Source organism: Lipotes vexillifer, unplaced genomic scaffold, assembly GCF_000442215.2.
Source record: "Lipotes vexillifer unplaced genomic scaffold, Lipotes_vexillifer_v1.1 scaffold1011, whole genome shotgun sequence".
Taxonomy (NCBI): domain Eukaryota; kingdom Metazoa; phylum Chordata; class Mammalia; order Artiodactyla; family Lipotidae; genus Lipotes; species Lipotes vexillifer.
In genome coordinates, this window is record NW_006787698.1 from 4,336,040 (window position 1) to 4,361,868 (window position 25,829).

The window sequence follows — 25,829 nt, forward strand, 5'->3', positions numbered from 1 at the left end:
CCACACACAAAAAAAAAAAAAAAAAAAAAAAAAAACCTCTATCTGCAGGCCCCAAGTATCACTTACCTTCACACCCCGAGGTCCAGGATAGCCCGGAGGGCCTGCCGACCCTGCTGGACCCTGAAATGGACATAAGATGAGTGTCATCCTGTTCTCCCCGCTCCATGTTCCCCGTGCCCTCATCTCTCTTCTCATCAATAGCCCCTGACTCCTGGCCCTGCCTGCCAACCCTCATCCCCAAATCTGCCCCTCTCCAGGTCACTTACCTGGGCCCCTTTCTCTCCTGTTGGGCCCTCATGACCTGGGTGACCCTAGGAGATAAACATTCTAAGTTGTCAGAGACCTGATATGCCATCCAAATTCCCAAGCCTCCCCGCTTCTCCTTCCTCCTTCTCCCAGAATCTAGTTCTCACCAGAGGGCCATCAGATCCTGGGAGGCCTGGAATTCCTGGGTTCCCAGGGGGACCCTGAAAGAAGATGAATAGTAGGGGGAGACAGAGGGTCTCAGAGCCTGGCATTCCACCAGGAACGTCCCTACTCAGACATACAGCTACCTCAAGGTTAGAGAAAAAACAGATCCTACTGGCCAGGAAATCTATCCTCAGCTCTTCCAAACTTGCTGTGTGACCCTGGACAAGCTCTCTTCCCTCTCTGTGCCTTTGAAATCCTCTGCTTCTGGGAGGGCTGAGACAAGGGATGTAAAAACAGTGTGAGAGACATGCTGGGGTGGGGGGCTCCCCAGCCACACCTCTTCCTTTAGAAGCACCTCCAACCCACAGCTCCACCTGAAGAGGTGTGGGCCTAGGCAGGCATGAGGTGACCCCCTATGTCCTGCAAACCACTGACAAGTCCAGAGGCGGGCACTTGGCCCAGATAAGCCAATCAGATTCTCTCCTGAAATTTTGAGGTAAGGGATATCTTGCCTCATAGAAACTATGACCAGATGGATTTGAATAAAGAAACTGTAAGGTCATAAGGAACTGGGGACTGAAATAGTGACAGAGCAGCACAAGGGTGTGTAGAAACAGAAGTTGGGGTAAGGACAGACTAAGATGTAAATAGAAAGAAGCCTGTTTTTCATGGGAGATGGAAACAGATGTGCAGAGGAAGAAAGATGATACCGCAAGACCCGAGACAAATGGATTTCCTGGCCCGTGAGTCTTGGTACTATTTTCTATGACTGGCTTCTGAGGGTTCCCCTCTCTCCCGACAATATCCCCTTCTGATCTAGCCTTGGTGCAGTTCTGTTTCTGGCCGTCAACCCCTCCCCAGCAATGACACTTGGGAACTCTGAGCTTATTTAGGGAATGTTGCAGTTTATCATTATCCGGGGCTTGCAAAAGGGGCCATGGTGGGAAGATTTTCCTGCAGGCAGAATTGAAGGGGAAAGATGTTGGGGGAGGGGAGGGAGAGCTGTCACTCACCTTCTCACCAGGAGTGCCAATGGGTCCCTGGGGGCCGGGGATTCCCTGGAAACATTTTTTAAAAAGGGGAGAAAGAAAGCATGAGAAAGCGGCAGCAAGTGCAGAGGCTGGGGAAACCAGGAGTGGTCTGTGACCTCGGCTGAGCGCCACGCCAACCCGCCCCCTCTGTCAGGAAAGAGAGCTCAAACCTGGGACCCGGGACTTCCCTGCTGTCCTGGGGGGCCTGGTTCTCCTGGAGGACCCTGGGGAGAAAGTGAGGGTTCTGTGAAGCTGCAAGGGATTATGGTGTTGAGGTGTCAGGGAAGTTGAAATGGGGGATCATGGGAGTGGACAAGGATATGGGTGGTCCTAGGGTCAGAGTGTCAGAACGCATCAGGGATCAGAACACATACCACATTTCCTTTGGCACCTGGAGCACCGGCACTTCCAGCTACACCCTGGGGGAGAAGAGGGTGTGAGACCAGGGCAGACCCATGCGCAGGAGCCTGCGTCTGAGACCCTGAGAGGCACAGGTGAAAAGGTGAGTGGGCAGAGAATCCAGGCAACAGAAATGGACATGCAGAGGAGATAAAGGTGAGAAAAAGACAAACAGGATGTAGAGAGACAGCGACATTCTCACCGGGCGTCCCAGGGGGCCAGGGGAGCCTCTAGGGCCAATCAGTCCTCGGGGGCCCTGCAAGGAGGTAGGAACGTTATTCCAGCATCACTGCTCTGAGGTCCTATGAGTCCTGGCTCCCTCCCCTGTGCCAGGCAAGGGGCCCAGGGGTCCCTGATACTCACCGGCTCCCCAGCCTGGCCGGTGGGCCCCGGAGGTCCCTCTGCGCCCTGTGGGAAAGCATATGACTTGGGGAGGGGGGAGGTATAACCCTCAGAGAATCACCTTCTCTCATATCGGCAGCCCCTGCCAGGGGATCTCAGAGTCAGAGTGTGTGGCAGGATCCAGCCAACTGCGTATATGTGATTTGATTCAGGCCCCTGACCCCAATCCTGGACCTGCAATCCTGGGTTTAACCTCTTAACTCTAGTCCTAACCCCACAACTCTCAGCCTGTCTCTTTGAGCCCCCCTGACGTCTCCTGACTCTCCAGCGCAGACCTTCACCCCTCCCCCAGGTTCCTGAATGCTCTACTCCTCCTGTTCTGGCTTTCTAGCTTCCAAACCAGCCCCTAACTCTCTTCCAAACTTACCTTCTCACCATCCTCTCCTGGGGGCCCAGGTTGCCCCACATGACCAAAGTCACCCTGGAGTGGGAAACACAGAGGGCAGTTCAGAGTCAACAAGTGGAGACCAGCCCCCAGGAAAGGAGATGGGGTATTAGGGGTGAGGACTCAGACCCAGGAACGGAGGCTCTGATATTAGGGGTGGGGAGGGTGTCATGAACGCTGGGAGGGGGCTTGGATATGGTGGAGGGGTCTCACACACTCACCCTCTGGCCCTTCTCTCCAGGCAGCCCTGGCAAGCCATCAAAGCCCTGATCACCCTGCACAAAGAAACATCAGCTGAGGGACGTCCCTGGTGGTCCAGTGGGAAAGACTCCGTGCTCCCAATGCAGGGGGGCCCGGGTTCGATCCCTGGTCGGGGAACTAGATCCCACATGCATGCTGCAACTAAGAGTTCGCATGCCGCAACTAAGACCTGGCACGGCCAAAATAAATAAATAAATAATAAATGTTTTAAAATAAATTAATTAAAATAAATTGGAAGAAAAAAGAAAGAAAGAGACGCCAGCTGAGCTTTGAATCCTCTATCCTGACAGTCCTTCCAAGTCCCAGGCCTGGCCCCATCACCTACCTTAGGTCCTGTGTCCCCTGGGAGGCCTCGAGCCCCATCTGCTCCAGGGCGGCCCTATGGGGGAGGTGACATCATCAAGATATCTACTACCATGTATCGAGCACCTTCCTCATGCAGTGTCTTATGCTGGGGGCTTCTGTATGTACCAATTTAACCTCTTAAATATATCTCAAACCCATCCATTATTCTTTAGCCCTAGTGCCTTTCTCTAGTTCAAGTTATCATCATCACAAAAATTAAGAACACTCATGTTCAGTCTCCATTAATTTCCCTGCTGTATGTTCCTCATGGCACTTTAAAACCATCTGGAGGGGCTTCCCTGGTGGCACAGTGGTGAAGAATCCACCTGCCAATGCAGGGGACACGGTTTCGGTGCCTGGTCTGGGAAGATCCCACCTGCCGCGGAGCAACTAAGCCCTTGCGCCACAACTACTGAGCCTGTGTGCTGCAACTACTGAAGCCCACACACCTAGAACCTGTGCTCCACAACAAGAGAAGCCACTACAATGAGAAGGCTGCACACCGCAACAAAGAGTAGCCCCTGCTCACCGCAACTAGAGAAAAGCCTGCACATAGCAACAAAGACACAGCACAGCCAAAAAATAAATTAAAAAAAAAAACTATCTGGAATTATCTTGTTCATCATTTCCCCCAATGTGCCAGTCTTTTCTTTTGCATGTGCTGTTCTTTCTGCTTGGAATGCCCTTCCTCTCCTTTTTCCCCGGTTATATCTCAGATCTCAGTTCAAACATCATTCCTCTGCAAGTCCTCCCAGACTCAGGGACTTGGCCAGATTCCTTTGTCACACCCTCAGTGTACTGTCATTCCCTGTCCTCAGTGCTCTTATCCCACCAATGACACCAGCAGACCCTGGGAGCACAGAGCTGAGGCTCCTGTTGGGTGTTGGGAGATGAATAAAGGATGACCTGAGGACCTAGGAGTCACTCACCATCTTTCCCTGTCTGCCAGGGGGTCCATGAGGTCCCTGAAGTCCTCGGGGGCCCTAGAAGAGAAAGGAAAGGAGGAAGAAAAATGTCAGTAATTGCAAGGGTAACCCCAGCCGCTTTGCCATTTGCCCCAGCTAGCACTTTATCCTGTAGCCCTGTGAGAAGACCCTTCCCATCAACCCTGTCCCCACCCCCACCAATCTCACCTGTGGCCCCATTTCTCCCATCTCTCCTTTCAGACCTGGATACCCAGGGAGACCCTTGGAGGAAGAAAGATAGGGTAATGCATTTAGAGGGAGTTTGAGTTAGAGTCATCTCCACTGATGTACTCCCCACTGCACACAGCCTCCTTACTCACCACGGGGCCTGGGCGCCCAGTGAGCCCCACCAGGCCAGGGGGGCCTTTCATAGAGAGCTGAAGAGACAGGGGAACAAAGCCATCATCAGAAGTTAAATATCCACCTGTCTCCTGACTATTCACCATCTCCCATCTCTGTCATTCTCTCAATGTCCTCCCATCACCCCCTGACAGTATCCCAATTATCCTCCACTCACCTGAGCCTGTTGCAGGACTGCCTGAGCCTGGGCCTGCTGGAAGGAGACTGGGGGTCCTTTGAGGGAGCCTCTTGCAAACTGGAACTAGGGGGCGACTTGTAGTGAGGGGAGCCTCCAGGAGAGGCCCCCCTCCTTGGTCAGGATTCTACTCCCCAAGGCTGTGCCACCCTATCTCCCTCTTACCGGTATCATGATCACAGTGCCTGGCAGACCCCGGATCCCATCAATGCCAGGGATTCCTGGGAGGCCAGCGGGGCCCTGAGAGAGGGACAGAGACAGAGAGGGATGGAGGTAGAGAGATGGAGAGAGGCCAGGAGGGAGAGACAGAGAAAGATGGAGGCAGGGAGAGAGAGAGAGAGAAGAGACAGAAGGTGAGAGAAAGAGAAACGGAGGGAAGGAGAAAGAGTCATAAAAAGTGGAAGAGACAAAAACAGAAAGAGACAGACAGACAGACAAAAGAGAGACGAGGAAACGGGCACAGAGACATATGGAGAAAGACAGAGATGAAAGACACTCAGGGATAGAGACAGAAGGAGAAAGGCAGGGGATAGCCCCCCCTCCCAGAGACAGAAGAGGAGACAGAATGATAATTCTCAGACGGGGAGGAGGATGAAGCAGAGGGGTCAGAGCCAGCTCCAGTCGCAGCCATGCTGCCAACTTGAAACCTCACTCTCCCAGGAGTTTACACCACAGAGGAAGTCTCTTACCGGTAGACCAGGGTCCCCAGGGAATCCTGGCGGGCCAGGAGGACCTGAGGGGCCAACCACCCCCTGTTGGGGACAGAGGAACAGAGGTCATGACAAATGCAAAGTCTGAGCCAGGCTGACTTCCAAACCACCACTGACACTGACCCCATGCTGACCTTCCTACCCCATCACCGAGCCACCCCTGGCCCCTCAATACTATACTGACACATATAAACCCCCAACTTTACACCTCAACCCCTGTTTTTACTCATCTTTTGAGCCTCAAATATCCAATCGTCTTCAAACGATCTGGCAACGTTACACCCCAACTCCCCACCCCAGAGGATCAAATAGCCCAACTGGAAGTTAAAAGACAAGAAGAGGGGAATGCAGCCATGACTCACTTGGGGTCCTGGGCCTCCTGGAAGTCCTTCAAACTGCTGTCCCTGGGGGAGAAATAAGTGTGATCCCCATTCTAGCACAGACCCCGGCCAAGTCCTCCAGCCCCAGGCCCCTCACCTGTTCAATCACGGCCGGTTCTCCTTTCTCTCCCTTCTCCCCAGCGCCCTGGGGCAGGGGATGGAAAGAGAAGAGGTGTGAGCCCTGGAACTCAGAACTCTCAGCTAACTTACCTCCCACTCATCACACACACCACACACACACACACACACACACACGCATGCGTGCACAGAGTCCACCCTCTGAGGTGTCTCTGCTGTCCTTTCTTCAACCAGTATGTTTTGAGCAGCTCATCCTCCAGTTTCAAGCTGGCCATGCTGCATCAAGAACACGAACCCTGGGGCGTACTGTGAAGCCCTAATCCTGGAGCTGCCTCTCAGTAGCTGAGTGATGTTGGGCAACGTATTCACCTCCTATGGCCTCACCTGCAAAGTGTGTGGGTGAATGCCGACTGTATATATCCCACGGGAAGATAAAGAAGCTAAAACAAGGCTTAGCACATAACAGGCACTCAGAGTAAGATGGTTAGGATTATTCACCTTCGCCCCTGTCCAACACCAAAGCTAGAACCTAGACAACTTCTCTGTCTGCCTTATTTTCCTAGGCAATCTCATCCCTTGACTGAAGATAGCATCTCTCCGCTGATGAGTTCCAAGTCTTGATCTCCAGGCTAGACCATCTTCCTTGAACTCCAGAATTTTCTAACCAATCACTCGCATTGACAATCAAACAAGCGTTGCCAGTTTAGCACATCCAAAAGGAGACCCTTGACACTTTCCACCTGCTCCTCCGTCAGGCTTCCCCATCCTACTCAGTGGTGCCACCGTGCATCTACCCAGTTATTTTTGAATTGTTCTCCACATACAGCAGCGAGAGCAAAACGGGGCATGTCCCCAATCTGTCCAACTTTTCTCTATCCCCACCACCACCACTACAGCCACCACCCTCATCCAGGTCACCACTCTGTTTTGCATAGACTACTGGTCTCCTTGCTGCCCCTCTGGCTCCCCCTACAGTCCATATGCTGTTCAGCAGCTAGAGAGAGCTTTGAAAACTCCCAAGTCAGATGGTATTCCATCTCAAGTGGCTTCTCATCATGCTTAGGCTAAAAACCAAATGAATCACCCTACCCACAGAGCCACTCATTAGCACAATGCCTGTCACATTAGCATAGTATCTGTAGATAAATATTTGTCAACTGCACTGGGGTGGTGGGAAGGCATTCTAGGCAAGATAAAAAGAAAGCAAAAAAGAGAATGCAGCTATGTGTGGCTCCAGGTAGGAGTCCCTCCCCCTGCACCTAACCCAGCCACCCAGACGCACAGGAAAGATCTGGAGCTCAGTCCTCCATGACTGTTCTGCTGCCCGGAAGTGGGGGCCCATGGTGGGACCACTTTCTTCTTCTTGTCTGGCTAACTCAGTCTCCACGGTCCCCAGTTCAGTTCCACCGTCAGGGTCCAAGCTCTCCTGAGGACATTGGGACAGACCAAAGTTTACCCCGGGCCTCTTCATTGTCTGCCACCACCACTGTCCCAGGACCTTCCCTTCCAGCCTCGTCCAGTTCCCACAACCTCTAGGACGGTGACGTTGCTGCCAATGGCCACAGTCGTGGTGATGACCAAAGGCGTGGGAGTCGGAGGCAGAGTTGGAGCTGGTGTCTCTGTCTTGGGGACGTCAGTGGAGGTCTGGAGGAAGGACAGAGAAGGTACCGGGTCTGGGGTCAGGACAATCAAGACAAAAGGGAGACGAGGGAGGAGACAGACTCTCTCTCCCAGAGCACCCAGTCTAGGGAGGGGGATAGAGGAGGATTGCCAACAAAAAACATCAGAGGGGTACGGGGCAGGGGGCTGGCCAGTGCAGGTGAAGGTGTGCTGGCTGGACAAGGACAGCCAGCAGGGAGAGCCCTTGTGTGTGGAGGAGGGGCAGGGCTGGCAGGTCTGGAAGGCCTGGAAGGCAGAGCGGGGCTGGCTCCAAAGCCCAGGGGTCAGGGTCAATGTCCACCACTCAGGGCCAGACTCCCGGAAGCCTATCCCGTATGTCCTCTCTCAAGGCAGATCTCAGCAGTCTGTCAGCCAGCCAGGCCGCAGTCAGAGAAGGAGTGGGAGGTCCTCCTGGCCTGGACAGCTGCAGAGGAACTGGGTTAAGGGCGCACAGCAGGCGATGGGGGCCCAGGTGAAGGCTAAGGAAGGGGCTGAGAAAGGGTAGGCTACTCCTGGTGTCTCTGTTCTAGGCTGAAGTGACAACCCTCTTTCTCTCCACTGATGCGGCGAGCAGATGTAATGCAACCAGTGACCCTCCAACCAAGGACCCCGACCAGTGGCCCACACCAGGGACACCTACCCAGTGACCCCCAATTATTCCTACAGCCAGTGACCCATTAATGACCCCCAATTAATGACCCATGACAAGTGATCCCCACTAAGGGACCTAACCAATGACCCATACACACCTACTAATAACCCGAATCATTGGCCTCCCACCAGTTATTCCTATAACCAGTGACCCATCAATGACTTCCCAACTAATTACCCATCAGGGACTCCCAAACTAACTATCTCATCCGTGATCCCCTGAAAGGCACTCCCCCAGCTAGTGACCCCAACTGGTGATTCCACTAGTGCCTTCTAATCCGTGGTCCCCCACTGGGGACTTGCCCAACTAGTGAACCTTGGCAATGAGCCCCACACCATTAACCCTAAACTACAGACACCAATAACACCAACAGCGGCCTCCATCAATGACCTCTAACAGTGACCTCCAACTAGGAAACCCCCAAACATCAACCTCAGTCAGTATCTCTCTACAATGATCCCCCCAACCAGCAATCTCCATCAGGGAGGCCAAATAGTGTCCCCCCAGTTAGCGACCCACAATGAATAACCCTCACCTATGACCCCAACCAGTCAACCCCAAACAATGACACACTAACTAACGCACCCATCATTCACCCCAGCTAGTGGCTCCCCTTAAACAGTAGCCCTCATCAAGAGCCCCCTAATCATAAGGTACTCGACTGGGTGTGCCCCCTCTCTCTAGTCCCCCCGCAGAACTGGAAGTTGGGAGGGAGATATGAAAGAGCACCTAAGACAGGACCAGACCCCCCGACAAGTGATCGGTCAGCTGAGAGAAGTCACAGGTCAGTTATTGGAGACAAGAGGCAGAGACCTTGGATGAGGCACAAGGGATCAGTGGGGATCAGAGGCCAGAAGCAGGGCGCTCAAAGGACAGAGGGGAGATATCGCAGACCCCTTACCTGGTTCTCCAGGGAGACAGGAGGTGGGCTCAGGGCCAAAACTTCCTTGTTCTTCCTCTTCCTGCCCTTCCCCTTACGACCTCGCCCTTTTTTCTTCCCTTTTCCCTTCCCCTTCCGCCGACGGGGAGGGGTTTCCGGCTCCCCCTGGGGCACCTGGGAAGAGGACTCCAGTCGGGTCCAGATTCCCTGAGTGGAGGCCCCATCACTCAGATCACCTGGGGTCATGCTGGCACATGGTCCATTGGTCCTATCTTTTAAAGCCAGGGCTCACTCAGCCCTGGGACCTGGGGTCAAAGTAAATCATATGATGAGGGGCCGAGGGTCAGTTATGTGACCTGAAGTCAAGGTCATTCATGCCTAAGAACAGTTTAAGGGCAGGGGTCACTCAGCCCCGTGGATAGGGCTCAGAATTCATTCATTCCTGAGACCTGGAGCCAGGGATGACTCAGCCAGCGACCTCAGGACAAGCCCCTTACTCACCCCTGTGGCTACAGGATCCAGGTCATCGCAGCCAGGAAGGTACTGCTCACAGGCTCGGAAGGCAGCCTGAGGATCTGAGCTTATCAGCAGCTCCTGAATATCTCCCTGGGGAGAGAGTGGGGGTCCGGGAAGGGGTCTGCTGGCTGACTCCGAGCCTCATTCCAAGCATCAAGGTCTGGTGTTTTTCCACCCAAAGCAGGCTAAGTATAGGGAGGTGGTAGCCACACCATAGCCCCAGAAATCCCTCTGCCCCAAAAAACTGAGAGGAGGAAGATTCTATCAGGGTGACACCAAACCACAACCACAAGCCACACCCCACAACCTCTGTCCCATCAGAGGCACATTTGTTCCTTCACTCGCGGCACATGGTGACACCTACTGTGTGCCAGGTGCCCTCCAAGGTACTGGGGATAAGGAGGGAAACAAGACGATGAGGTCCCTGGACTGTCATGACACACATAACAATCACCACATCGAAAACACATCTGTCACAGAGCCACACGACTCCATGCCTTGCTGGCATCACACGCCATCACAACCAGCAGCGGCGTCACACATCACAACCTTATCCTCCCACCATAAGCCAAGTATGCACCATCACAAATGATCCATTCATGGCTTTACAGTCTCACAGGCACATGCCACAAAGATGCGCCATGATGCCTGGCGCTCCCTTCCTCAGCTTCCTGGCGCTAAGCTGAAGCCGGATAGTTCCCTTCTCCGTTCTCTTCTCCAGATTCAGGCTGTGGACAAATCTCCCTCCTGCACTCTGCCTCAGTTTCCCCCATCACTGAAGCGGTACCTCAAAAGTCTCCTCCCCGAGGTCCTGGGTCCCCAGTACAGTAAGTCCAGCTGTGCTGATGGATCGAGGTCCCTGGCTCAATACGGGGGGCTGAGGTTCACAGTCAGCCACCAGTGTCACCATCCCACCATCCACACTGACCGCCACACGGTGCCACCTGCAAGGGGACAGTCTCAGTGGGGGCGTGCTCTCATCTCACCTCTCCTGGGACTCCCACCTTCCCCATATTCACCTGCCGTCCGTGAGGCTGACCTGCTGGGGGAGGGGGCTGAAGGAGTCACCTAGGAGGTCCAGAGCCGGCCCCAACGCCAGGCCCAGCTGCCGGACACCGGCCTCATTGTAGACGGATAGAAGGACAGACTGGTTGGCTGGCCGGCCACGCAGAGTGATCAGCACGGAGAAGGTCTTGGGAAAGTGCTCGGCTGGGAGGGCAGAGGGAAAGGGGCAGCTCAGATGGCCCGACTGTGACCCATGCTCCCACGATGAACCACAGCCCCTCTCACCCTGACTCACCTTGAAAGAGCTCCCACGTGGGGACACCGAGCGTGCTGGCCTTGCCCACCCCGAATGCCCGGTCGCCCTGCGGGACCCTCTGGGGGCAGAGGCCGGGACCCTCGGGGAGCCCAGCCTGGCCCCCCCGCACGCCCAGGGCCTTCAACACATCCACAGGGTCTGCTACGGAAAGAAGCCAGGGTGCGGGTCAGTTACAACAAGCCCAACACTCTGCGTGAGTGGCTTGGGTTTGGGGGACTCAGCCCCCCCTCCAGCTATGTTTGTGGGTCAGGGGGAAGGAGCAGGCCTGGGGCGCATACCCCCCTCACCACTCCACAGCTGTTCCAGCCTCATCAGCCTGTTGACTCCTGTTTTTTGCCCTCGGTTTTCGGTGAGAGAAAAAAAAAGCTGACCTAGTTCTGGGATGAATCAAAGCTTCCTGGCCTGAGCCCCAGAGCCAAACTGTCCCCCTCTCCACACTCCCCCGCACCAGCTCCCTGGGCTGCTTCCCAGGCCTGAAGCCCCCCTTGCCAGGGGAAACCCGCTTAGAGAGGAGGGGCTCCTTGCATGTGTTCTCCCCACCTCTTCCCTGGGCTCCCCTCCCTCTGACCTCCTCCTCGACCACCGTCACCCGTGACCACCTCCCTCTGACTACCACCTGACCTCTTCCCTCTTCCTATCCCAGTTTCTTCCATCTGGCCTGTGGACCTCCCCATTTTATCACCCTCTCTGACCTTATGCTCTGATCACCTCTCTCTGATAACCTCCTGATCTCCCTCTGACCCTCTCCCTCTCATCCCAGCAAAGGAAGGGACTGGTCCAGTGAGATCCTAACCCAGGCCGTCCTACCAGCCCCACCCGGTGCAGCCTGGCCAGTGCTAAGTGGGACCACATGGCTTGGGCAAGGGTGGGCGGGGTCTTCCCCTGAGCCCCAAACTCCTGCCTGATCTCCCCTCCCCACAGCAGACTGTCCCACTGACACCCTGACCCAGCCTCTTGGCAGGAGCCAGATTCTGCCATGACCTCACCCCAGGGGCGGCTCTACTGACCTCACCATTGGGATCCTGGGTAGGGGGTCAGACTTGGGGGAGACAGGGGTTTGGATGAGGGCGCCCCCATCCCAGCTCCTCCTGGGTCAGACCCCTCAGTCTCCAGACTCTCCAGAGCCCTGTTCCAACCTCAGCTCTCTCTTGCCCCCAACCTCGTTCTTTTCTCTTTTTCTTCTCTCCCCCTCCCTGCCTTCTCTCTGTCCCACTTTCTGTGTCCAACTCTGAACCAGTCTTTCTCTCTCCCTCCCTCTCTTACTTCCCAGCTCTCCCTCACTCTCTAGCTCTCTGTCTCTGCCTATTTGTATTTCCCTCGGTCTCACATCTGTTTCTCTCTGCATACCTCTATCTCTGTGCCTCTATATATCTCTGTGTGTGGATTACTCCCTCCATCTCTCTCTCTCTCTCTCCCTCGGCACCCACCCTCCTAACCCTGCTGCCTCCACCGGCCCCATCTCTAATTGCCTGTTCTGTGGCTGGGTTGTTATTAAGAGGTATTTGGGTTACAGCCCCCTGGGGCTAAAATCTGGGCTCCCAGGCTCTGCTGACCACAAGGGTCACTCTCCCGTGGAATGATCATCCCAGCTGCCCCCTCTCCGGGCGGGGGCCCAGGGGAGGGCTGAGGTCCGTGATTCCACCCAGTGTGGCTCTCCCAGGCTCTCCTTTCACCCAGACTCCACTTTCTATGCACTGGGAAGGGGTCTCTCCTTGACCAACTGCTCGTTAACATTTTAAAAGTCTTTCCCAGCATCTAACCCAAATGTCTCCTGCTTCAATCTGTGTTCCTTCTGTAATGACCTTTCAGAAACCAACTGCCCTTTCTTTCCGTGGCTGGCTTTGTGACAAGGAGACACACAAGAGGCATTGAGTCCTGCCTGCAGGGCCAGGGGGCGGCAGTCTGTCAAGTAACTGGCTTGCCCTTCCCCCACAGATTCTCCCCTGTGCTGGTCAGGACCCCAGGGAGAGGCTAGGTGGGGTCTAGGATGTGGAAGAAGGCAGGCAGGGACCGGGCTGGGACATGGCTGGGACCCTCTCAGATGAGTAGGAGAGCCTAGGTGTGAGTGTCTGTGCAAATAGGTACGTGCGTGATTGTGTACATGCATGAGGCTGTGCAAGCACATGTGTGACTCTGTATGGACCAGGGACTAGCTGAGCGTGTGCTTTGCAGCATGTCGATGTCTGTGAGTGTTTGGCCTATGATGGAGGGATTAGGTGCAGTTCTTTGACTTGTCGTGGGGTCCTGGCAGTGAGCTCGAGGTCCTGCAGGTGATGCACGGGAGTCTGTGATAGTAATAGCTCAGACTCGAGATGGAGGAGTGTGGCTCTATGCGAGAGTGTGGCCAAGTCAGCGAGTGGGTGACTGGTTGAGAACATCGACTACGTTGTATGGATGCCAGTGGAAGCATGTGTGAGAGTTTGAAAGTGTAGATGGGTGACAAAAGCTGTGACCGTGTGGCGGGTGGCTGATGGGGTTGCCTTGGCGTGGGCCCCAGGTGTTTAACGTTCTTCGTGTCCCAGGGGCCTTCTATTCTGAGTGCACGCCTGAGATCGCACGACTGTGTGGATGTGTGACCGTGGGAGTGGGGCATAGGCCACTTTGGGGTTATCCGTGTAAACACACACCTCTCTGGACTGCAGAGAAAAGGAGAAAGTGAGAAAGTGGGGGTGGGTGTGTTGGGGTCCTGAGTTCACCTTAGGGAGGGATTACGGGGAGGGCCTGACCTGGGGTATCTCAGACCAGGGAAGCCCCCCTCAATCACCACTTGAGGGACCACGACCTTCCCGAACCCCGGGGCGCCCCCGACCCAGAACCCTGGGGGGCGGGGCGCGGCGTCCAGCCAGATTCGCGCAGCTGGGCGTGCGTCAGCGCTGACTCACCCGTCCGGCGGCCCCCGGGACCCCTGGGGGGGCCCCTGAGAAATTCCTCAGAAAAAACACCCGAGGCTCGCTCAGCTTGGGGGAGCAACCTCCACTCCCCCCGCCCCCGCCCGTGCTCTGCCCCGCGCCCCGCCCCGCCCCGCGCCCCGCCCCGCCTCGCCCCCCACCAAGGCCCTCCCGAGGCCCTGTCCATGGTGCTGATCCCGGTTCAGGGGAGTGCGGGGAGGGGGGAAGGGGGCAAAGATGGGGGGGAAAGGAGGTGGGCGCGCGCTAATTAGGGGCAGAGGAGAAAGAGGGGGAATAAGGTGAAGCTATCTGGGGAGACGCAAAGGGAGCTCTGAATCCCAGATCAACCCTCTTCCCTAATAGTCCCCGCTCACCATCCCCCATCCCCCTGAGAATCATCCTCATGGGCAAGTATTTAGCCTCCCAAACCACAACCACAGTCCTCAGAGGGTCACCCAGAGACACACAATCACACGCATAACACACACACGGTTATTCTCAAAATCAGCCCCCCACACAGACACACACTCCCCTACCCACAACTCAATCACATACTCGCCCAGGGGCCATATCCCATCACCCAGGTGTACAATCATCGTCATCTCCCACACCCAGCACACAGTTTCACTCCAAATGGCCGCATGCATATTGTTACACACATGTATACCTATAAATTGCATTCATTGCCACGCACCCACCAGGAAACAGGGTCACACGTTTCCCCGACCGCCCCCCCACCAAACTGTCACACTCACCAACCGCCCAGAGTCAGGCACTCGCCCCCCAACACCACACCGTAGCCACGCGCAACGTGCACGACCCCCATGCACGCCCCGACTCCCGACTCCACGCCGTCTTTGGGGGCCTCGATGGATCCTGCACTCCGGGTCCTATTTTCTCCCTCCCGGCTCACCGGCCTGCGTCCGGGGGAGAAGCTGCAGAGACACCAGGAGCAGGCAGAGGCCGGCCCGCGGCTGGCCCAGGCCCCGGCGACTCCCCATTCCCACGGGACCCACACTCAAGGCGGGGGACCAGCCTGGGCGGCTGCGGGGCGCGGCGACTCCACGGGCTCGGGGCACTCTCGCGACGGCCGGCTCCACTCGGGATCCACAGGAGACTGCCCGAGACCCCGCCCTGGCCTCGCCCTGCGCTCCAGCTCCGGGCCAGGCGGAGCTCGCAGAAGTGGGGGCGGGTAGCTGACAGCTGGTGGGTGGAATTGGGAAAGTTTGTGCTGAGCTCTGATTGCCCAGCTAGGGGTGGAGCCGTGGGCCGGGAGCTGGGCCCTTCTTGCCTCACCCCACAGGCTCGGAGGAGGGTCACTCCCACCCACCCTTAGGATCCGGGGTCCCAGCCTTAGCCCAAACCCTTTTCTCCTAACAGGCCTCCTAACCTTCAGCCTCCATCCAGGCCCTGGAATTAGGGGGTACAGCTTTATACCAGATCCTTTCTGTCTCAGCCAGGCCCTCTGATGCCAAATTCTCACCCACCTGCCTGGTCCCACAGTAAGAGGTACCGACCTCACTCCATACTTTCTCTGCAGGTCCCTAAATAAGGGATCTTCACCCCACCTCAAACTCCACCCCAGATTCCAAAATGGGGTCCCTAGCCCCACCCCCAAACCCTCACCACAGATTCCAAAACACAGTTCTCACAGTTCTTTCTTTCCCCCAAACTCTTAATCCTCAAATAAAGGCCCCCACCTCCATCCCTAATCCTCTTCTCAGGCCCCAGTGGATGCCCCAGCTCCATTCTCACACATGGCCCATTAAATCAGGGAGAATGGCCCTACCCTAAGCAGGGCACTGCCACAGGGAGGGGTGGACCCCTGCCATTCCTGGGGTGAGGCGGAACCCCCCCTCACCCCACTGGGTCGCCCCCACCCCCATGTGAGGAGGCCCCAGCGGGTCGGGTCAGGTGGAGCTGTCTGTGCAATTGAACAAGCACAGACATGCTGGATCTGAAGGAGCTTCCGCAGGGAGGAACCCAAGGGGCATATCCCGGGCCCTGAACTGCCCACTTGCCCCGCCCCGAGGCCAAGAGGGAGAAGCCGGCAGTGTCTCCCTCCCAGCCTCTGGCTCCTCAGACAAAGAGACTCTGTGTCCTTAGGGAGGAGGGGGTGGGGCCCCATCTGGCCTGAGGGGGAGGGGGGCCCTGAGGAGGGAGAGGAGAGGGAATCTCCCCAAGCTGCTCCTGCTTTCTCTCCAGGGACATCAGAGACTAAGACTTTTCTAGCTACAACACTCATGAAGTTCCTGCCCTGCCTTGGTCTGTTGGGAAGTTCTTCCTATAGTCTAATCGCACCTTCTGACATTTCTGCCCATTCTCTTTGAACGGACCCTTCTGGGACCATACTCTCGGTCACCTCTCTCCAATCACAGATCCTTTGCCCAGAGTACAGACAGCAAGAGAACACCTCCACTTATTCCCCACACTGCCTGAAACTCCCCCCAGCCCTGGATAATTTATCATCATAACAAAAGCCCCCACTTTTGAGTGTAGCAGCAGAGAGGACATTTTTGACAGATGAAAGGAAGGCACTATATTGAAGTGAAGGGATTCCCCCCAGCTGCCTGCCCAAAGTCAGTTCATAATTGAGGGCTCCCAGGGCCCGTTCATCCTGCAGGTGGGGTGTGCTTAGGAGGGGGCAGATGAGCAGAGGATGGGTGGCGGGAGTCAGGTGCTGGCCAGCAGAGGTCACGCGTCCAGAAAGGGATCAACATGGCCGACGCACCCCGGACTGTACTGATCTCAGGATGCTCCTCGGGAATTGGCCTGGAGCTCGCAGTGCAGCTGGCTCGTGACCCCAGGCAGCGCTACCAGGGTAAGGGGACCAGGGTGAGGCTGGGAAGGACAGGGGTGGGCATGGCTTCCCAAGACCCTTAGCTCTCCCAGTACTAGTCCCACTAGTCCATGACTTCGACTGCATCTGCGGGCTTGGGGAGGACCCAGGGCACACGGAGGCCCCCTTCCCACCTCTGCTTGTGAATCATCCCCTCATCCAAAGAATATTTCTAATGCACCCATTGGGTGCCAGATTCTAGGTGCTAGAAACACAGCTGCGAACAGAATAGACAAAAATCTCTGTTCTAGGTAGTGATGTAGTGGGGGAGGTGAGGGAGAGCAAACAATAAACAGATTTTTAAATCGTATTATGTGGCTAGTGCAGATAAGTGGTCAGAAGCAAAATAAAGCAAGTGGGGTGGGGGTGGGTGATATTTATTTTTAGAAGGGCTGGCTGGAGAGGGCTTCTCTGAGGTTTCACTTAGTCATTCCCTAAGAGTCCCCACCCCCACTCACCCTCAGATTAATGCTCCAAGATAAGCCTCTTAAGTGACCCTGACCTTGAGGGTTTAAGGAGGAGGGGGCTCTAGGTCTAGAGACTCGGCCCCCTGCCACTCTGGGATCAATAGCCCCAATCTGCACCCCACCCATGGGAACCTCTGACCCAGAGCACAGTGGAGTCGAAGTAAGCAAAGGGCCATTACTTAAGAGGAGGATGCAGGGGTGAGGGCATTGCCCCAGTTGGCAGAGTTGCTTCTCCCAGCCCTCTACCCTCTGTCTTAGAGACATGCACAGCTTTGGGTGTGAGAGTCTGGGTGCCAGTGTGCAGAGAGGCAATTGTGCAGTGTGTGTCCCTGTGGGCTGGCAGATGAGTGTCTAACACTGCTGAAGGATGATGTTTATTGACTGCTTGCAATGTGCCAGGCTTCCATCTAAGTGTTTTGCATATAGAAAGTCATTTAATCCCCACATCACCCCTAAAAGGTGGACACTATCATTTGCCCCATCTTAGAAATGAGGAAACTGAGGCACCGACTGCCAAAGGTCCTTGCCCAAGCTGAAACTTGGCAGAGTCTGGATCTGAACTCAGGTAGCCCAGCCCCTGGGCCCATGCTTGTCACTATATGTAGATGCATGTGGTCCCATTCGTGTGTGCAGCACCTGTGAATTACCTGGGCTCACAGACAACATGCAAATGTGTGCGTGATTGTGGGTGCAGGCGTTGGGGGGGTGGGTGCAAACATGTGTACAGGTGCATGAGCTCAGCACTCAAACGAACCCAGGTTGAAATCTCAGTTCTCACACTTGCTAGGGGTTGGAGCAGGCAAAAAACTTCACTGTGTTGAGCCTCAGTGTGTTAATGGGGATAATAATATTGCCTACATGTTCTGATTACTATTGTTAAAAGCAAGTCACCCCAAAATGCATGGGGTGTATGGCGTACACAGCTGTACGCCAAAATGTATGGCGTAAAACAGCTGCAATCATCTATGTCTCATGGTTTACAAGGGTCATGAATTTGGAAGGGCTCAGCTGGGCACTTCGGGCTCAGGGTCAAAGGCTCACAGAGGAGACTGGAACATGTGGTCTTTCTATCTGGGCTAGCTTGGGCTTCTTCCCAGCATGGTGGCCTCAGGACAGCTGGGCTGCTATAGGGTGGCTGAAGCCTACAAGAGTGAGTATTCCAGCAAGCAAAGCAGAAACTGTAACATCTTTTCCATCCTAATCTCAAAAGCCACACAGGGTTACCTTTACCATCGTCTATTGATTCCCAGCTAGCCACAAGATTCAAGGGGAGAGGAATCAGATTTCATGGGCTGATGGGTGAGCAGCTAGGTTCTAGAACAGCATGTGTGATAAAAGATGTTGAGGCCATCTTTGGAAAATAAGTCAGTGACCTAATCATAGGATTCTTGTAAGGATTAGAGTTAGTGTTTATAAATGTGTTTAGCATATTATCTGGTGTTCAATAAATTGGAACCTACGTTGATGATGTAAATGGGGCTACTCATACTTGCATGTGCATATTTGCACATATGTTGACTTTAGGTGTGCATGCATTTCTTTTCTCAAGCCATCTGTTCTGTATTTATTTTATTGTCTTACCTACTGGTTTTGAATTCTGTGAAGGCAGGGACTTTATCTTATTTCATGCAATAGCCTCAGCACCTAGAATAGCGCATAGGGTGTAATAGATGCTCAATTAATGTTTGCTAGATGAGTGGATGGATGGATGGAAGTATATACAAATATCTGTACCCAAGTATGCATTTGTGGTTGTATGGAAAATGTAGGTGTATAAATCTGTGGGTCTCCATTCCTCTGTGACTACTCATGCAAAATATCACAGGAACATGTAAGTCCACACACAGGGTAAAGGAACCTAGTGCCTGCTCCAACTCTGTTCTCTGTCCCCAGTGGTGGCCACCATGAGGGACCTGGGAAAGAAGGGGACACTGGAGGCAGCTGCTGGGGAGGCTCTGGGTCAGACCCTCACCGTGGCCCAGCTGGACGTGTGCAGTGATGAGTCAGTGGCCCAGTGTCTCAGCTGCATCCAGGGAGGGGAAGTGGACGTGTTGGGTGAGTCTGAGCATCCCCTGGGGTCACTCGCCCCCTCCCTGGCCTAAGCATAGATCCTTATCACAGCAAGTTCTTTCCAGTGTCTGAGCACTAACTCTCTTGTTTCCCTAATAACCTCTGACCCTGGAGAGAAGGGGTAGATCAGTTGGCTAAGAGCCCAGGATACCATTCAGTTTATTAGAGATATAAGAAATATACTGAGACCTGGGGATAGGGTGGATTTTATCAAATAGAAATTCTCACATATGGAGAAAACCATATGTGGTTGGGAAAATTAATTTGATGAGTCATTGTGGGAAAGGAGCATGATGAAGAAGCAACTCATGGTCCCTAAACGGTCTTCTGAGAAGGGTGTGGCTGTTTTGATGCAATTTGGGGTCAGAGCTGAATTGCTCATGCATTAAAGTGGAGGCTGTTCCCAGCAGCCCTCTTCCCCACCCAGGGCTCAGAGTCCCCTATAACAAATGCTGAACTATATTTAAAGATTATCAATGCTACACATTTGTCTGCCCAAGATACCTTGGACTAGCCCTGAACTTGGAGTGGGGGAGGGGTGGGATAATTTAGGGAGTGTCCCTGGGGGAGTGACACTAGAAGGGTTGGGGGACTTCAGAGTAACCCTCAGCCCTACCCACTTAGTGAATAATGCTGGAGTGGGCCTGGTGGGGCCCTTGGAGGGGCTCAGCCTAGCTGCCATGCAGAACGTCTTTGATACCAACTTTTTTGGGGCCATCCGTCTGGTCAAAGCTGTACTTCCTGGCATGAAGAGGAGACGACAGGGCCACATCGTGGTGGTCAGCAGTGTCATGGGGCTGCAAGGTGAGCCCTGGGAATGCACCCCTGGGAATCCTCCCAGCGTCTGACCCTTCCCCAGCTGGAAGGATGGCAACTAGGTTTTAGCTCATATTCCCTAAATACACCTGCATTGAGAAGCATCCTGAAGCTCAGAAGGAAAAAGTTCTGGGATAGATTAACTATGTCTACCATGGTACAGGAGTAGACAGGGCTGGTATAGATGCTGCCAAAGGCCATCCACATTCATTTTCAACCCCACTTCTGGAAACCTCCAAAAATTTCTTCCAACCATCCCACAAAACTCAAAGGAACCATCAGCACTCCTCCTGAGGCTCCTTCTTGCCAAACACCTCCCACCAGGCTCCAGAGATGTCTGGATTTGGGATTCTGCAGTTCTGCAGGAAAAAGAGCAGAGATCGACTAATGATGTCTGCTATGGGCCTACTATGGAGGCCATCTACTTGCCATCCTTTCTCCCGGGTCCTTCCTCCTTGAACCTCTCTAGACTCCCTTCCTTTCCCTGGAAATTTCCTCGTATCTGCCCCCCTCCCCAGCAGTCCCCTAAGGAATCCACCCTACCTGTTACACTGTCATGGAAAAGCTGCATTTACTCAGCCCCATCCCTTCAGCCTCTCTTCCAGCTGAATCTCCTGATCTTGGAAGGGAGGGGGACACATTCACTGCTCAACAGGGACCAGTAAAGACCTTGGTAAATGGCACTTGCCCTTGGGGACCCTGGGCATCCTACGCCCAAGTGGCCCAAGGGTTTTGAGGATAGAGGGAAATAGGAGAGTTCCCTGGGCTGAGGGTGGATGGAACACTGCCAGGAAGAGGTGGGACCTGGCACTCCAAGACAACCTCATCCTGACCCCATATGCTCCCATCACATACATCCATCGGGTTGGCCCCAGATATGCTCTGATCCCTAAATCCTCTTTGCTCTGTCTCCCAAGACCCCATCCCTCTGGACCTACAAAGCCCATCACCCAGACCCCCAAAGAGCCCACCTTCCTGTAATCCTCTCAGGTGTCGTGTTCAATGAAGTCTATGCGGCCTCCAAGTTCGCCATGGAGGGATTCTTCGAGAGTCTGGCTGTCCAGCTGCTGCAGTTCAACATCTTGTGAGGCGGGCACTTGGACAGTGACAGGGGAATGAAGGCAGTGATGGGACAGACAAGGGAAGGGGAGTAGCGAGGAGATGGGGGAGCAAGGAGGCATGAAACAACGATGGAAGAAGCAGCGGGGTGAAGAGGAAAGATGGACAGTAATGGGCAAAATGGGACAGCGAGTGTGTTGGGGCTCAAGACCCTCTCCCCCTACCCCTGTTCCCAGCATCTCCCTGGTGGAGCCGGGCCCAGTGGCCACCGAATTTGAAGGGAAGCTCCTGGAGCAGGTTTCCACAGCCGAGTTCCCAGGCACTGACGCTGACACCCTGAGCTACTTTCGGGATTTGTACCTCCCGGCCTCCAGGGAGCTCTTTCACTCTGTGGGACAGAGCCCACAGGATGTGGCCAAGGTGAGTGGGGGCCCCAGAGCCCCAGGACATGGCTCAGGTATGTGAGGGGGCCCCTTCCTACAGAAACCCCCTCTCCTTGGGTCCCAAAGCTCAGGGCTCTACCCCGCAGGTAATTGTCAAGGTCATCGGCTCAGCCAGACCACCCTTGCGCAGACAGACCAACGCCCGCTACACTCCGCTGACCGCCCTCAAAGCCATGGACCCCTCCGGCAGCCTGTATGTGCAAACCTCCCATCGCCTGCTCTTCCGCTGGCCACGCCTCCTCAACCTTGGCCTTCGATGTCTGGCCTGCAGCTGCTTCCGTACCCCAGTGTGGCCCCGGTGAGCAGAGCCTCACCCAACCCTCCTCACCCCTGAACAGCCAAGCCTCTTTGGTTCACATCCATCTCAGGCCATACAGACTATCCACTCATTCATTCATTCATTCAGCAAACTCTGCTTGACCCATTCTGTGCCTGGGCTGGGACCCCAGAGATCCCTCAGCCTCTAGACACAGACCCCTCTGCGGTCAGGGCTGGGGCAGAGAGAGGGGACCCTGGGACTCTGGAACCCTGGGCTGAGGAGCCCAGATCAGAGAGCTGGAGTTGTGTCTGGGAAGGCAAGGGAGGCTTCCTGGAGGAGGGGGCATTGTTGCTGGACCTTGAAGGATGAGATAGACTGCCTCAGTCAACCTCTGGACTTTGCTATCTTCGGTCTGTGGATTCTGGGATGATCCAAACATCACCATCCCTCCTCCCCGCCTATACACACAGCCAAAGCTGGTTTCACTAAGGGGTCTCCAGACTTTTCTGGTCACATACTCCAACAGTAAAATGTGTTTGTGCATACACCAGCAATGTATGTATATTTTTTCACAAAATATATATTTGTAACCACTAGCAATCACTGTATTTAATGAAGTTCAATTTCTTACATCTAAATAAAAAATTAAAAAGCAATAGGGTCGGGGCTTCCCTGGTGGCGCAGTGGTTGAGAGTCCGGCTGCCGAGGCAGGGGACGCGGGTTCGTGCCCCGGTCCAGGAAGATCCCACATGCTGTGGAGCGGCTGGGCCCGTGAGCCATGGCCGCTGGGCCTGCGCGTCCGGAGCCTGTGCTCCGCAATGGGAGAGGCCACAACAGCGAGAGGCCCGCGGACCAAAAAAAAAAAAAAAAAAAAAAAAAGGAAGGCGATTCTGACACATGCTACAACTCTGAACTCCTGAGACAGTGTCCCTAAATTTCTTGGCCCTCCTCTTGAGAATTTTGAAGTGAATGGGCTCTGGGCATAAATGCTGGCTCTTCCTCTCATTCAGTGGGTGGCCCCAGGCAGGTGACTCCCCTGATGTCATCTACCAAGCAGGGTTAGCAATAACAGTGCTGAAACGAAAGTCCTCTGGACTGTTTCATTTCACTTGCAGTTTTTGTTGTGCTTTGTGTTCAGACCTTGGAATGCCAAGCCCTGGGCAAAGTTTTTTAATTAATGTTTGCTCTGCAGTTTTATGAGATGAAGCCACTCAGAACATCCCCATTTGCCAGGGGCTTAGGGGAAGGGGCAGGAATCGAGTCTGGGGCTGTCCAACTCAGTCTATGCTGGTCTTTAGGGATCTCTCGTGATCTTTTCTAGGAAAAGGGAAACTGAGTCCGGGACCCTCAGAAGAGGTCTCTTTGAGTCATTGCAGAGATAATGGGGGTTATTTAATATTTTTTCAAATCAACTCCTCCCTTCCCCTCTTCCATACTGGACTTTTGAAGCAATGTTGGAATACCTGAAAAAGAATATTTGAAAGTAAATAGTGGTGATGGTTGCACAAGTTTATGAATCCACCAAAAACCACTGAATTGTGCATTTAAACAGGGCAAATTTTATGGTATATGAATGATATCTCAATTTTTATTTTTTATTTTTTTGGAGTCTATCCCAGTAATTTTATTTCATATGACCTGAATATTGATTTTTTAATTAATTTTTTTGGAGTATAGTTGATTTACAACGTTGTGTTAGTTTCAGGTGTACAGCAAAGTGATTCAGTTATACATATACATATATCCACTCTTTTTTAGATTCTATTCCCATATAGGTCATTGCAGAGTATTGAGTAGAGTTCCCTGTGTCCATTTTTAAATTAAATTAATTTTTTAAAAGAATAGATGAAATGCACATGTGCAAGAGGTCTTTACCCAGGAGGCTCACCCCAGGATTACATCAATCAATTTCCTCCACCTTTGGCTTCCGGTTATGTTGGGTTCTGCCAGTGGGAGGGGAAAGGCCACGGTGTTTGTCCCTCACGCTCCTTCCATGCAGGTCACTGTGGATTCGCAGCATCCCTCTGTCTCAGCCCCAGCTCCAGTTTCTGAGAACCACTCCCTCCTTTTGCCCCTTTCAACTAAAGATGGTGATGGGACCCAACGGTTGCCAGCAGGGCGGCATGTCTCCTCACCCCCGACTCTTCCCTTAACCATTGTTCCTGTTTTCATCACTTCCCAGATTACCCACTGTGAGTGTGCTGTCTCTTTCCATCCAAGATACTGACTGATGTAACATATGCACTTGACAGAGCAGAGGAGCAAAATGCATACACACTAGCCCACCATCAGACTCTACCATTAGAACATTATCGATATTCACTGTCTGCCTCACCCCAAAGGTCTCCACTGTCCTGAATTTTATGTCCAGCATTCTCTTGCTTTAAAAAAAAAAAAGAAAATCCTTTAGAACTCTAATCAATATTCTGTAATAACCTATATGGGAAAAGTATCTGAAAAGGAATGGTTACATGTGTACGTATAACTGAATCACTTTGTTATACACCTGAAACTAACACAACACTGTACATCAACTATACTCCAATAAAAAATAAAAATTAAATTTGGAAAAAAATATTTTTAAAATTCCTTTAAATAATTTATTTTAAAAGACACATTTATCTCCTTACCAAGAAGAAAAAGCCATCATACCCACCATGAGTGAAGCTGAACTCGATATTTATTTGCAGGTGGCGCGGACATCCAAACCCCCTACGTATAGACTCTTGGTGCAAGAAAACACCAGGCCTTCTCTCCCAGCTTCTTTTGCAGCTAGAGGGTGAGCATGTGACCCTGATTCCACTCTGCAGATGCACAGGATTTAGAATTGAGATTTGGCCACCCACAGAAGGGATCAGGAAGAGGAGGTAGCAGAAGGAACAGGAGCGTGGCATTGCCAGCGTTGGCAGCAAAAGCCAGAGCCTCTGGTTGGTTTCAGGGGGATGATTTAAGCGGTGATCTTAGCTGTTGCCCTGCGCTACCACTTTGTCCCTTTCAATCTTCCAAGGCTGGTGATTCCGTGAGCCCTCAGGATCTACCCAAGAAATTCCTTTGCAGCTTAAATCACACTGAGTCAGTTTCTGTTGCATATAAGGAAGAATCATCATCAATCCAGATGGCAACTATAAAAACAAATGCAGTGTGGGGAGGGATGCTGTTATTAAATTCCAGGTGGATGCTACTGGTGACCAGCAGAGATTGGCCAAAGCTCAGAAGGTGATAATAACAAGCTAACCCTTGACTCTTTATTTCTACACTCGTGCCCCCACCACCTCATCTTTACATCCTAGCTGCTCAAGCCAAAAATCTTGGCGTCGTCTCTACTTTCTGTCTTTCACACCTCACAGCTAATCTATCAGAAAATCCTGTTCACCTGACCTGCAAAGTATATTCAGAACCAACCACTTCAAAACACCTCCTTGGCCCCTAACCTACTCCAACCACCATGATTTCTCACCTGGAATATTGCACCAGCCTCCTCCTCTTTGGCATTTTCCTCCCTGCCTATAGATATAAAAATATATTTCAAAGAGGTAAAACATTCACAGTGCTTTTTTTTTTTTTGGCAGTACGCGGGCCTCTCACTGTTGTGGCCCCTCCCCTTGCGGAGCACAGGCTCCGGACGCGCAGGCTCAGCGGCCATGGCTCACGGGCCCAGCCGCTCCGCGGCATGTGGGATCTTCCCGGACCGGGGCACGAACCCGTGTCCCCTGCATCGTCAGGTGGACTCTCAACCACTGTGCCACCAGGGAAGCCCTCACAGTGCTTTTAAAAATAAAAAAATATATATGAAGAAATATTTTTTAAACAATTCTCTTACCCTCATCTTTCCTCAACTGCCCAATTCCTGATCCCCCACCACTGCCTGTTATAACTTGCAGGAGTTATTTATCCAGGTTTTCTTTCTGATTATACAAGGAAAAAAAACCCTGATGAATGGATAAACTGTGGTATATACACACAAAGGAATAGTATTCAGCCTTAAAAAGAAGGAAATTCTGACATGTGCTACAACATGGATGAAGCTTGAAGACATTATGCCTAGCGATATAAGCCAG

At 53.3% G+C, this 25,829-nt stretch overlaps 2 protein-coding genes across 3 annotated transcripts in view; one reads left to right on the forward strand and one right to left on the reverse strand.

Annotated features, from left to right (window-relative positions):
* COL5A3 (collagen type V alpha 3 chain) overlaps positions 1-14,937 on the reverse strand; it is a 38,573-nt gene extending 23,636 nt beyond the window's left edge. Inside the window, exons 1-27 of one of the 2 annotated variants that reach the window (XM_007460642.1) lie at positions 14,732-14,937; positions 10,900-11,068; positions 10,629-10,813; positions 10,397-10,553; positions 9,595-9,699; positions 9,115-9,267; positions 7,433-7,546; positions 7,185-7,328; positions 5,922-5,969; positions 5,807-5,848; positions 5,424-5,486; positions 4,900-4,974; positions 4,717-4,800; positions 4,520-4,576; positions 4,368-4,421; positions 4,164-4,217; positions 3,215-3,268; positions 2,850-2,903; positions 2,611-2,664; positions 2,205-2,249; positions 2,044-2,097; positions 1,817-1,861; positions 1,613-1,666; positions 1,425-1,469; positions 414-467; positions 267-311; positions 67-120 (exon numbers count right to left, since the gene is read on the reverse strand). In XM_007460642.1, the coding sequence (XP_007460704.1) occupies positions 67-120; positions 267-311; positions 414-467; positions 1,425-1,469; positions 1,613-1,666; positions 1,817-1,861; positions 2,044-2,097; positions 2,205-2,249; positions 2,611-2,664; positions 2,850-2,903; positions 3,215-3,268; positions 4,164-4,217; positions 4,368-4,421; positions 4,520-4,576; positions 4,717-4,800; positions 4,900-4,974; positions 5,424-5,486; positions 5,807-5,848; positions 5,922-5,969; positions 7,185-7,328; positions 7,433-7,546; positions 9,115-9,267; positions 9,595-9,699; positions 10,397-10,519 (1,674 nt within the window). In that variant the 5' untranslated portion in view covers positions 10,520-10,553; positions 10,629-10,813; positions 10,900-11,068; positions 14,732-14,937. Of the gene's footprint in view, positions 1-66; positions 121-266; positions 312-413; positions 468-1,424; positions 1,470-1,612; positions 1,667-1,816; positions 1,862-2,043; positions 2,098-2,204; positions 2,250-2,610; positions 2,665-2,849; positions 2,904-3,214; positions 3,269-4,163; positions 4,218-4,367; positions 4,422-4,519; positions 4,577-4,716; positions 4,801-4,899; positions 4,975-5,423; positions 5,487-5,806; positions 5,849-5,921; positions 5,970-7,184; positions 7,329-7,432; positions 7,547-9,114; positions 9,268-9,594; positions 9,700-10,396; positions 10,554-10,628; positions 10,819-10,899; positions 11,069-14,731 lie in introns of both variants that reach the window. The other variant, XM_007460641.1, reaches the window with a different exon arrangement.
* Positions 14,938-16,477: 1,540 nt separating this feature from the next.
* RDH8 (retinol dehydrogenase 8) lies at positions 16,478-21,814 on the forward strand. Its single transcript, XM_007460643.1, is given in 7 exon segments — positions 16,478-16,523; positions 16,526-16,639; positions 19,018-19,179; positions 19,819-19,998; positions 21,001-21,094; positions 21,306-21,489; positions 21,599-21,814. Coding segments are annotated over 7 exon segments (996 nt in total).
* The last annotated feature ends 4,015 nt before the right edge of the window (positions 21,815-25,829 follow it).